This window comes from Pipistrellus hanaki (assembly GCF_964339955.1).
Source record: "Pipistrellus hanaki genome assembly, chromosome: 8".
Lineage (NCBI taxonomy): Eukaryota > Metazoa > Chordata > Mammalia > Chiroptera > Vespertilionidae > Pipistrellus > Pipistrellus hanaki.
In genome coordinates, this window is record NC_140510.1 from 41,136,578 (window position 1) to 41,149,801 (window position 13,224).

The 13,224-nt window shown below is 36.8% G+C and overlaps 1 protein-coding gene across 4 annotated transcripts in view; it reads left to right on the plus strand.

Annotated features, from left to right (window-relative positions):
* Nucleotides 1-13,224, plus strand: part of CSRNP3 (cysteine and serine rich nuclear protein 3) — a 159,227-nt gene that overhangs the window by 83,055 nt on the left and 62,948 nt on the right. For all 4 annotated transcript variants that reach the window (XM_084891606.1, XM_084891605.1, XM_084891607.1 and 1 more), the window contains one exon: nucleotides 11,471-11,641. In XM_084891606.1, coding sequence (XP_084747732.1) covers nucleotides 11,471-11,641 — 171 coding nt within the window. The remainder of the gene's footprint in view (nucleotides 1-11,470; nucleotides 11,642-13,224) is intronic.

Genomic DNA, 13,224 nt, shown 5'->3' on the forward strand with positions numbered 1-13,224 from the left:
CCAGGTATACACTTTTTATAATTTTACTTTGTTTTCCCATGTTAATATTTACTTTTAATACAGTTAATAATTTCTCCTTATTTGAGAGCAACTAAAAAACTAAGTTTGTGCACTTCATTTTACACTAATTCTAAATTGCATAATGAGAAAAGGGAAAGAAATAAACATCCCTCCATTCTTCTATGCACTGAACTCTTGATGCAGACACATAATTAGTATATTGAACATAGGAACATGGTAGATAAATAAAACGTATATTAGTTCTTATGTTCAGGATTTTAAAGATCGTGTTTGAACAGGGAAATGAGGAATTGCTAACAGGTATACCAAAGAAAACACATAAACCAAAGTTTTATTTGTAGTAATTGATGTATCATTGGTGTCATATACCTATTCTTACCAATTTTGGGAGTTGTGGTCTATTTTATTGTCAGATTCTGGGGCTTTGAGATTCACCACCTCTCACCACCATGCTAGCAAGGAAGAGTTATTACTTAGACCTGTGGTAGGCAAACAACAGCTCGTGAGCCACATGCGGCTCGTTGGCCCCTTGAGTGTGGCTCTTCCACAAAATATCACAGCCTGGGAGAGTCTATTTTGAAGAAGTGGCATTAGAAGAAGTTTAAGTTTAAAAAATGTGGCTCTCAAAAAAAAATTTCAATCGTGGTATTGTTGATATTTGGCTCTGTTGACTAATGAGTTTGCCGACCACTGACTTAGACAAACCTTCAGCTACATGTAAGCTTATGAATCCACATATTCACTTAGAAATGCATTTAGTCACGTGTGTATATGCACACACATTCACACATTTAAATTTCCCCCCAAATCACAACTGAGTTATCAATCCCTATTGCTTTGAAAATTTACTAATCCAATTGTGTTAAGATACCAAGGCATCTAATACCATACCCACTAGTTGATGTACTCATCCGTTCTGAAGAACTTTGAAGATCTGAAGGAATGTTGGTTCCATGAGTTTAAGTCTCAAAAGATACTCTATAAGAATGAGAACTAGTGCAAAGTATTGAGGAAAAGCTGCTTATTCTGGACTTCTTTTGCCCAATAGAATTTTACAAAGCTGGGTTATACTGTTAAATGTAGGGCAACTCATGAACAACTAAAAATCCAGAAAATTATCGTATAGTGTTTTCTTAAACGGTAAGTGCTTTTATTATGGATTGGGTATGTGAGTTCAATCTATATAATGGAGAATGAAGAGGCTTAATAAAATAGTGGTTAGGAACTTAGGTTCAAGTTCAAATTGTAAACCTGTTGTCATTTCCAAGATATGGTTTGTCTCTGAATAATCCATGTGGCCTTGGACATGGTACTTAAATCTATAAGCCTCAATGTTTTCATATGCAAAGTGGGGATATTTGTGTTTATATCAAAGATTATTTTTATGAAAATGAAACAGCATAATGCAAGCCTGGCACCTAATAACAGCAATATAAACAATAGCTATTTTCAAACCATAGTAATTGGTCCCCTGGTGTTGATAAGGCAAGTTCAGTTAAAGCTTGGAGTTAGAGAATCTTGATGAAGCAGCTTAGATTTGAATGGATGAGAATGAGACATGTTTTCCAAAAATAGAAACACAGGAGGAGTTTATTGGGAATCCTACTTAGGTAGTACTGAGTAGCTGATACCTTCTATTCCAATGGGACACATAGAGAAGGCAGTCACCATATAGTCTTCAAGGTTCAAACTATATGTAGCTTCCTACATGCCTTTAATATTTCCAAGTGGAAGAACAATATGCACAGAATCCTCACATATGTGGTAAAGTGTGTGGTAAAGTGTACTTTTCTGAGCTCTTATTTTATATCCTTTCTGGCTTTGAAATTTTTCATCCTTGTGCTACAATTTTTCTATTTCCGTGTTGACTTTGTATAATTAAGGCATTAGTCATTCATCTCTGCTCTATCTAGAGTTCCTGTCTCATCCACAGACTGTGGACTTTTTGATTATAGAGAGAGCCTGGCCCAAAAAATGTTGGCTGAGCCAATGCTGTTATGGATCATAATGAGTATAATTTTACCTAATGACTAAGTGCTGATTTGTCTGAATCATGAAACAATTGCTATGTCACAGATATATTGCTATTTTTAAATTTCTCTGTATCAGAATGATGCTTAGAAATATTGCATTAATTGATTTGGTCATAAGGATTTTTAAAATAAAATTTAAAAATATATTTTTGACTTAAAATTATTTTAATGGGAGCATACTTAGAAGTTTTTTTTAATGATTAATTTACATTGGTAACAAGTTGGATAAATTGGTGGGGAGGAATGTCATGACTCTGCTTTTGTGAAACTTAATTTGAATGGAGGAATGTCTTTAAATAGTGGGTTTCTGACCTTTAAAAGATTATATGAGTTTGATGTGATTTAGTTCTATGTAAACCCATTTTAATTTTTGCAAGCAGAACTGTCATTGAGACTTGAAAATCTAGATATCTAATCTTACACTCTTTATTATTTTACTAATTGCTGCTTAATGCAATGTCAGGCAACTATGTATTGTCCTCTACCTTAGGTAGTAAAAAAAAATCTATATCTTGCTTAAGGTGGTGATTTATTTTAAAGAATATCCGAAGTACTGTTTTCTACTTATTCTAAAATCTCCTTTATTTTCTGCACAGTATTTTTGGCAGCATCCCAGTGCTTAACTGGGAATGGCCCAAAAGCTTGGCCATATTTTATTCTGATGTCAATTTTAGAATACTTTATGAGACAAATGTTTGCAAACGTTCCTTTCCCTCAGACCATTCTGATGATTCGTCCAAAGGAAACGGATATCATCTCTCTTAAATAACACTTGCTAGTCTAGTTTATTATTTAATCAGAAACTTCGTAAAAAACTGAAGTGAAACTTCTTAAGAGCTAAGGAGGGGGAAAAGTGTACTCTTCCAGTGCTGCAGCAATAATTCTAAATTCCTCACGTCTGTGTGGTCTTTTATTCTCTTAATGTGGTAAGTCTTGCCAGTCGTCCAAGGAATTAGGCTAAGTACTGTTCTTTAGTCTTAATAGCAAGCATATAAAATAAATTTTTTATTGGTACTTTTGTTGTTAGAGTGGGGAAAAATAGGCTTACAACAAGCACTTGATCAATGTTCAACAGTTTTAAAAGCTTTATTATGTCCTCAGTTGACTTTCTCCACTCTTGCTAATGAGAAGAGCTTCCTGACAGTTACTTTAGGGAAGGACTGTGGACGCCAGTCCATATGTGTTTTATTACACCATGTTGCCAAATACCAACGGTTCTGTCTGTTTTTAATGGATACTAAGCCCCATGGGAGGTAACAGAAAATTTCTTGGGGTTCCCCTAGCCAGAGAGACTCATACAAAACCCTTTTACCATTAGTAAGTAGAGTAGCCATCCATCCCTATATCAGCAGGGCATAAATTAGTTTAGCCTTTGCAATTTGTACACAGTCAAGAGAAAAGGGTTGGGCATTAGAGGCACCAGGAAGCCACTGCTTTTATCATTGCTCCAAGTACTTAGGACTGCATTACATCATAACCTACTCTCACTACTTATGCCCTGCCCCTTATTTTGATAAGTGGATAAGGAAAAGAGGTATTTCTCTTACTTAAAATTAGGCTACTTGTTAGGAGCTGATCCAAGATTAGACTTCAAATTGATGACCATTCACTCACTGAGCAAGCACTGGAGTATATAGTCAGTCCATGAAGAATCTTATAGTAAAGGGTGAGAAAAAATGTCACTTAAATCAGTAGTTGTGATACAGTGCAAGAAATACTGCTAAACGCATCAAGCAGGTGCTATGATTGAAGAGGGGGCACTTAACCCAGTGTGGTGCTGGTCAGAGAATATTTTTTGGAGAAAGTGTGGGTCAGTCAGGCCTCTTGGGCAAATTACCTAGATTTCTGAAACTTCAATTTCTTTGTTAAAACTACATTATAGGATTTGGGAAAAGATGACAGAGAATAAGTACAGTACAAAGTATCCGGCCCTGATGGGTACTCACTAAAGGCTGACTCTATTATTATAAATGGAACAAGGAACCTAAACTATGTCTTAGGAAAGATAGACACTGTTTTGGGGGAAATGTACTCAACCTAGAACCATTCTAGTCAAGTCTTTACCAAGTCACAAAGTTACAGACAAGGCATTTAGGGCAGCCAAGCAAGCACTGAAGAAAGAAACCCTTAAACTTGGTTAGGAGTGTACCCAGGAGATGCAGTAGGCGCTTTGGCACACATGGCAGAAGAAACTGAGGGAGCCAGAAAGGAGCCTTCCCTCAGAAGTGGTAACCCTGATAATAAAGAGAACAGGAGGCAACAGATACCCAAACTTCTGTCGTGCTTTGAACTAACGTGGTCATAATGAATCATTTCTCCAAGTTCTGATAGCCACCCAAGCTGGGGCAGTGGTACAAGTCACCAGAGCAGAGGTTCTAAACGGAGAGTACATGGATAGATGGCATGCATTTGTGCTCTTCTGCACTTTTTTTCTGGATAAAGCATTCCTTTTTAAAAATATATATTTTTTATTGATTTCAGAGAGGAAGAGAGAGGGAGGAAGAGAGAGAAACATCAATGAGGAGAATCATTGATTGGCTGCCTCCTGCATGATCCACACTGGGGATCGAGCCCACAACCTGGGCATGTGCCCCTGACCAGAATCGAACCAGGGGCCCTTCGGACCGCAAGCTGACGCTCTGTCCACTGAGTTAAACCCATTAGGGCAAAACATTAATTTCTTTCATCAAATTATCCAACTACAATTATCAAACTGCAAAATGTTGAAAGCCTAAGCACAGAAAGTAATTCAGAACTTTAACTCAAGGTCACAGACAACTCCGGCACAAGGAACACATACATAATTGGGGAACACTACAATTATTTCTCAAATAAAAATGCTCATTAGGCAGGAGTGCTCCTAGGGTTCTTGGCTTAAGTAGACACCTGGACAAGAGAAGTGTATTTGGCCATCTTGTGCTTTGCTTCTCACATTGGCAAGCGACCAGCAGCATTTTTCACATTGGTGGTGCCCCGTTGAAACACCTTGTGGGATTTTACTTGGTGAAATCATTGCCAAATCTTTATCCTCTTGGTGGTAATTATCCTATGTTAATTTCTTGCCAAATGGGTCCTAGTAAAAATAGCCTTAGTATTGTGGAAAAAATATATATTTTTTTTGTTTAGAGGAATGCATAAGCATTCTGAGAATGTGTGAACTCCTAGGTGTTCGTGGCATTAAAATTTGATGCCAACTTCTTAAAATAATGGTTATCTTATTTTAGCAGGGGCCACATCTTATAGTCAGTGTTTGAGAATAGTGTAAGGTCAGTAATAGTGTCAGTATTAAGGGAGAACATCACAGATTACTTAAAATCATGGTTTAGAAAAAGTAAGGATGAAAAGATTTCATACAAACTAATAGGTAAAATTGTATCCTGGTAGTTAGGAACACATCCAGATAACTAAAGATATCATACCAAATAATAAAAATAGCACTTTTTTTTTTTTTTTTTTTTTTTTTTTTTTTTTAGCTGCGCTCTCCTTTCTTAAAACCTATACACCATTGACTGAGCAACTGTTGTCTTCATTCTCTACCTGGCCCAATAGATAATCTGGTTGATGAAGTGTGACATTGTAAATAATCTTGCTAAGCTTTTCCCACCTGCTACCACAGATGAGCCACACACCAGTATTTTCATCTACCTGTTGGCAAATCCTTTCATCTCATCATTTGAATTTGGTGAAGTCCCAGCCCCTTAGTGACTAAAGCAATCGGCCTCACCTTATCAAAGTAGCTAGAATAGAAATTTATCATAGCTAGCGTTTTATGTTTGCTGGAAGAATTTGATGAGAACACAAAATAAATATTTGTTCTTTGACAAGTCATGAAGAATACCCTCTATGTCAGGTTGTTTAACGTGCCATCTCACCAGGCAGAAGGGTCTTTGTTAATGACCTTGCAGCTAAAGGTCACTCTCATGTTGATTAGCTACAAAATTAGCAAGGAAGCAATACAAGAGATAAGCCCAGGCTCCCAAGTAAAGGTGAACCCAGGGCTCTCCTTCCTCCCTTTGGTCCTGAGAGAGTAGCAGGGAAAGCTCCTAGCTGAGCAGCCTCCATGGAATAAGGACCTACCAGGTAAAATGACCTGGGAACTCTCAGCTCACCACCTTTTTTTTTTTTTTCCATCAAGCCCAGGAAGAGACAGCATCTTATTTAAAAAACATCCCCATTACTACATAAGGAAATTCTCGCCATGACAAAATTACCTCCTCTTAAATACATATATTTTCTGCATCATTGATAGGCCAAGCCTGTCCTTCACCTATTAAGCACCACCCGCTTGTCACTTTTTGTAAACTCTTTGATAAATTTATGATTTATCTGAATGATTGTAAATTTTATTTATTGTGTTTAATCTGATTAGGGGCAGAAATATTCTTGTATGGTAGTTGGTAGGTGGCATTTCTTATGTAACTGTATTTGTTGATTTAATAGTCATTCTATTTTCTCACCAAGAGTCAAGAGCTCCAATTAGGGTTGCCAAAAGAAATGCAGGATGCCCAATTAAAGCTGAATTTCAGATAAATAACAAATAATAAGTATAAATATATCCCAAATGGTATTTTTTAACCTAAAATTCAATTTTGGTATCATGTTTTTATTTGCTAAGTCTAGCAACCCTAAAGTGGATTTTCTGCAAATCAGATAACTTGCTCCTCAGAACTGAGGGATCCATGATATTCTTAAAGCATTTTCCCTGTGGTCATTTTCTTAAAATACATAGCAAAGCATTAGGAAATACAGAGAGATGTCAGAAGAAACAAAATGATTAAACATTAAAATATTAGTAAGAACTCAAATGTGTTACCTATGGAATCTGAAATATTTGAGATATCAAAAGAGTGCTACCCAAAGTTTAGCTCCCATTCTTCTTCCAAAGGCATTAAAATGTCCATTTTTATTTAACTTCTTGATTTGGAAACACTTATACTTCTTTACTACTTTTTCATTAAATGTGCTGAGAGGCTTCTGAGCAGTGGTTACATCTACTACAAATATGAAATAAGTCTATATGTTAATCAACATCAACAGATGCCCAAGACCACCGAGTTTTGAAATAGTTATTAATTAAATTTGACAACAGAAAGAGCATGTGGGTACAGGAAAAGAGGAAGCTGTCCAAGTGGCGAAATCATGCTCCATATTAATAAATGAAAAAATAAGATAAATCAGTGATAGCCAAGGAGAGAATAGTGACTTTGAAATGCAATTGAACTTATTGAAGCCTCCGGGTGAGTCTCTGGAGCATTACCTAATTGGGTGGCTCCCTGCCTGCTGGTCATGTAGTTGAACCATCAGAGCCTGGCACCTGACCCAAGGTGGGCTTCTTCACCCCTGGAAACATTAAACTTGAAAGGCAAGACATAGGGGACAGTTGTTGGGCTTAAACTTGGCAATAGTAGCACTTGAGAGAAAAGATCAAGGGATTTCTAGTCAGAATCCTAGAAGCTGTCCTTATTCCTACATTTCCTCAGAGGAAATGCATTTCGGTTTTAGCTCTAACTCAGATGGCATGAACTAGTTTAGTGTTTTTTTCAACAGATGTCTGTGTGCTTAAGTTAGCTAGAGTTTGCTTTTAGGTTGCTTGCAAGCAAAAGAAGATATACATATATGACGTTTTGAGGTCAATGTTATCTCTATTTTGATTCTCATTCAATCAAATATACAAGATATATTATTAGTCAGGGGAGAGTGGTGAATGAGAGGAACATGATTTCTGCTTCATGGAGCTTTCAATCCAGTGAAGAAATCAGACACTGATAAAGAACTTGAAGTGTGGAAATGGAAAGGTTTCATTCATTCATCAAACACATACTTATTAATCTCCTATTATATATAAGGCACTGGCCATGACCCCTGGAACACTAGTAAAGAAAACAAAGATCTTTACCCTTAAATATTTTAGCTGGAGACAAAAATAATAAGCAATAAACATCTTTTTTATGGAGAAATACATAAGTAAATAACATGGATATAGAAAGTGGTGAGTGCCATGGGAAAGTATTTTTATTTATTTTATTTTTTTTTAAATATATTTTATTGATTTTGTACAGAGAGGAAGGGAGAGAGATAGCGAGCTAGAAACATCGATGAGAGAGAGTCATTGATCAGCTGCCTCTTGCACACCCCTTACTGGGGATATGCCCGCAACCAAGGTACATGCCCTTGACCGGAATCGAACCCGGGTCCCTTCGGTCCCCAAGCCGACGCTCTATCCATTGAGCCAAACTGGTCTCGGTGGGAAAGTATTTTTAAAATGAAGCAAGAAAAAGGCTGAGATGCTAGAGAGAAATGACAGGGTGAAGAAGAAACTAAGAGATTATTCAAGCTAAATTATTGACAACAAGGTCAGTTACTCAAAATGAAGATGAAGTGATTAGCCAAAATAGACTGTTACATTTGAGGATTTCGGACTTTATCCTAAGGCAATCCAAAGCCACTTAAGAGTTTTAAACTACACCCTGACATGATCAGATTTGCATGTTAAATTTATCTTTCTGCCAGCAACTAAAAACACATGGAAAGCAAACAGTAGCGGATGGGAAAAAATAAATAGGAGGCTTTTGTCCTAGTTCACGTGAGAAATGGTGGTGCCCTTGACTAGCATGTGTTTCATGAACTGGAAAACGGTACTGTAAAAAAATAAAAGGCTGTTATTGGGGTTTAGATTTTCAGCTGCTCACATTTAAAATAAATGAGTACCTACCCATATTTATCTTCTGCCTAAATTCTTATATTTTTTTCTTCCCTGGTGAGATAGTAGATGGTAGATGATATAGCAGAAAACCACTCCACTATTAGGTCTAAAACAAGGGTAAGATACTGGTGAGCAGTGCAGTGGGTCACTTGACCCTCACAATTTGTGATGGCATCTTGTTACACTCACATTTTTTTTTTAAGGCAGTGAAACCAGATAGATGTTACGCTTGGTTGTTGCACAAGCAATTTAGCACTTAACCAATTTCATGGGTATAAGGTTATGCCCTCCTGTAATTACTTAAAATTTTTTACCTTAAGCATAGACACTAATTCTACTCTAAGCAGCCAGTACCTTTTTTTTTCTTTGACATGGGTCTAGCTTAGGCTTTTTCAGTCCCAAAAAATGTAGATAGAAATTATATCCAACCTTCAACTCCATGGTTTCAAGTCTTGCTGGTTCCAAATGTAATACCAAAGGGGGAAGTGACTTTTAATTCTCTTTTCCCCCATCCCAAGATTCCCCCTCTCATTCTTGAGGAAGTGAGAAAGGTACTCATCTCACGATATTGGAACATGGTTCCCTGTACCCCAATTTAGGGTCTTGAGGACCCTGCCTTTCCTAAGGAAGCTGGGGAAACTTGATGATGTGGTTTTTAATCGTTCCCATTGCAATATCTTACTATAAAAATGTACTTTAAAAAGAATAGGTTTTCATCTTGTATTACTTTGTGTCTTGGAGTTTCTCCCTCATGCATTTCTTTGCATCTTGTCTGAAGTGAACCATTTTAAAATTTATATCCCGTCCTACTTTTATTTCAAGAACTTACTTAAAATATCTTTCTCTTTTCCTTGCTCAGATATGCATGAACACTTTATGCATTTCACACTCTTTTAGATGGAGAAAATATGCTAATCTGAATAGTGGTAAAATCAGAGTCAGAATAAAGATTTCATTTTCAAAGTGTGTACAATGCAATGTCTTCTTATTGCGATCAGTTTTCTCCATTGTTAATGTAAGTGCAAAAAGACATGGATTACTAAAACAGGCTGCAGAATGTGAATTTAGGAGTGCTTACAATTTGATGGAGCCCAGCATAGTGGCTGGGCAGGTAACACATTCTACTCCCTTTAAATCCCCTACTCCACCCAAAGAGTCAAACATATTCATACCAGTTCCTCAACACATGTGTAGATGAGTGGAGCACATTGAACTCAGTGATAGACCCAGGAGACATCTCATGCTTATTGAAGCCTAAGAAATCACATCACGGATGACCTTTTGACTAGGAAGTGAGTGCTGGGTTCTGTGACTCTAGGGTTGGTGTGTGGACATACCCAAGAAAGGACAAGTCCAGAGAGAAGCTGCTAGAGAGCAGACTAGAATGAGACAAGTGGTCCTCCAGTTTGAGTGCTCATCTAGATCACCTGGAAGCCTTCAGGAAGCACAGAATGCTAGACCCCGCCCCCTGAGAGTTTCTGATTCAGATGAGCTGGAGAGGGGCCTGAGAGTTTGCATTTCTAACAGTCTCCCTCCTGGGTGATGCTGAGGCTGCTAATCCAAGTAGCCCTCTGAGAAAGAAAACTACCAAATTAGATATTGAAGAGCGGCCCAGCTAAGGGGATCTAAGTAAGCTGCTTGCTCTGTGATCTGTGCAGAGGGATAAGTTCAGAGGTTTCTGAGGTAAATACCTGGCTAATGTAACTAAGGGGGCATCAGAATAGTGTTAAGGGTCTTGCTTCCTCCTGATCAAAGGGCTGATGGCTACGCTCCGGCAGGAAAAGGAGAGAATGACCTCAAGAACTCAAATGAAAAGTCAAATGAGCTGACAAATGGGATGGAAGATAGAGTGCATGGAATCGACTTAGTAACATTTTCAGCTGAGTTAATCTAATTTAGCAATGTAAAACCAAGTCCATATGTCTAAGCTAATTTATACATAGGTTTTCTCCAAAATATCCTTTCACTGCAAGGAACGTTTCCGTCCTTTAGCTGACTATACACACCTCAAGGTAAACGGGGAAGGTGGAGACAGCCCAAGGAGAAGGGGAAGCCCATTCACCCCAGAGAAAGGACTTATGAGAAGCCATGCCCGCTCCCCACCCCTTACCAATGAGTGCCATCTCCCAGGTAAACAGCCTTAGGTAGTTCCTGAAACAGTGGCAACAGCTTCAGCACGCAGGCATCATGGGGACACATTTCACCTTACTGCAATATTGAAATGGAAACCACCTAAAATTTAGAACTGATTTCATAGGCTTCGCTGTACTCAGCTAATTAGGTTTCTTCCATTTTAAAACTTGAGCATGGTATTTGTGCATACGTATCTGTGTTTCTTCCAGATGATTTTTTTTTACAAGCAGTAATCACTTAAGACTTTGGGGAACACTGGCATTTATTTTCATTACAGAATTTCATGGGCTCCAGTGGGTTTTCTTACTTTGCCAACAAAAGGGAATAGAGGTTTCCAATAAGATGAACTAGGTCCAAAAAATGGTACATTTTGGCAAGCAAAGGGTCAAATGCCCATATTTAATGTAATGTAATTTTTGTTAATTTGAAGATATGTTTTGAAAAAAGCCTGCTTGGTGATCTTTCCAAGGGGAAGCTCAGCTCATGTATAAAAAGCCACTTAGAAATGACTCTGGGGACCTTGGCTGCACATCCAGCGGTCACATATTTCAATGCTTCGTTGCTCCCATTCCTGTTGCAGGTACATGTGACAGCGCTGCAGCTATGAGTGGAATTTTAAAGAGGAAGTTTGAAGAAGTTGACGGCTCCTCGCCCTGCTCCTCCGTGCGGGAATCTGATGATGAAGTTTCCAGCAGTGAAAGTGCTGACAGTGGGGACAGTGTCAATCCATCCACCTCTAATCATTTCCCCCGTGAGTACAGAATCCGTACCTGAAGCCGATTGTCTGGGTCTGCAGTGAAAATAATTGTATCACCTTGGTCCTTTTTTTAGCCTTCATTGCCATTTTTTTTATAATTGATCTAAAATCAAATCATGGCTAAATAAAAATGAAATATGTTAGCAGCAACAGTGGATTCATTTTAGGTTGCTGTTGGCAATGGATTATTTGGTTTTGTTAACCAACTGATTCGATAAAAAAACAAACAAAAAGAGAGATTTTATTATTACTTTTTGAAGGAAGCCGTCTACTCTGGAAGTAGAAAAGACAAGTAAAGGCACAAAATAATTTATCCCTCTATGCATGAACAATATTCTGGGTTGTATTGTGGAGTTGAAGGTCTAGTTTAGGATGAAAAGAAGCTTAGCCAGCTATGCATTAAGAGAACAACAACAACAACAAAAACAGCAAAAATCTCCCAAGTGTACAAGTGCATGCAGTTTAGACCTCTTTCCTACTCATCCCTTTATTCTCTCATCCCCAAGAATAATATTTAAAATTCACCAAAAAAAAAGAGAAAAAATGTGTGGTTTCTCTTTGATTCCTTTTCTTCCACATGGTAACATCATGTCTTCCTGTCAGTCAAGGTATTATGAGGTTTGAAAGAATTATGAGAAAAATTCATTCATATAACCCACAAGCTAAAAAAAACTTACTAGTAACAGATAATGTTAAGTAGAATTTTTGTTTCTAACAGGCAAATTGTAATATATCATGATATCATGATAGATAACTAGTCCAGACATCAAATCAAATTATATAATTTAACTTTTTTTATACTGGCTAGATCTAAGAAAGTATAGAAAACCTCAACATGTTATATAAAAGAATTTAATATATAAAAATAGAGCATTATAAAATAATTGGAAAGGAATGAATATTTGATAAATTTCATAGAGTTTGAAAATAAAGTAACTTAGATACACATCTCACAACATATACCAAAATATATTCCAGATGGATTAATTAGATAAGTTTTTCTTAAAAAAAAAAAAAATCATGGGGAAAGGCGCATATTTGCCAGACATTTAGTAAATCATTATATGAGCTTTAAAGTAACAAAAAAAAACTCATATTACAATATACTTAACATGTTTAATAATCTAAAAATATTAAACTTATCTACTACCAAAAAAAAAAGCTTAAAATAAAACAATCCATATTAGAAAAAACTATTTGCAATTAATACGATATAGGGTTATTTTCTAGATAAAGTTTTAAAAAATGCATTTTTTTTCAATAAATATTAAGACACACACTCTAAAGATAATCTAAATAGTGGAAAATATGATTAGTAAATATTTTAAGAATTTTATAACAATGGTAATAATACAGATTAAAACAATACATATGAGCCCTGGCCACGTGGCTCAGTTGGTTGGAATGTCATCCTATACACTGAAAGGCTGCAAGTTTGATTCGCTGTTAGGGCATGTTCTTGAGGCAACTGATCAACATTTCTCTTTCTCACTCTCCCTTTCTTTCTGTAAAATCAATAAAACTCAATAATAATGGAAATTTCATCTCCATGAAATTAGTGCTCTTTTACTCAATGA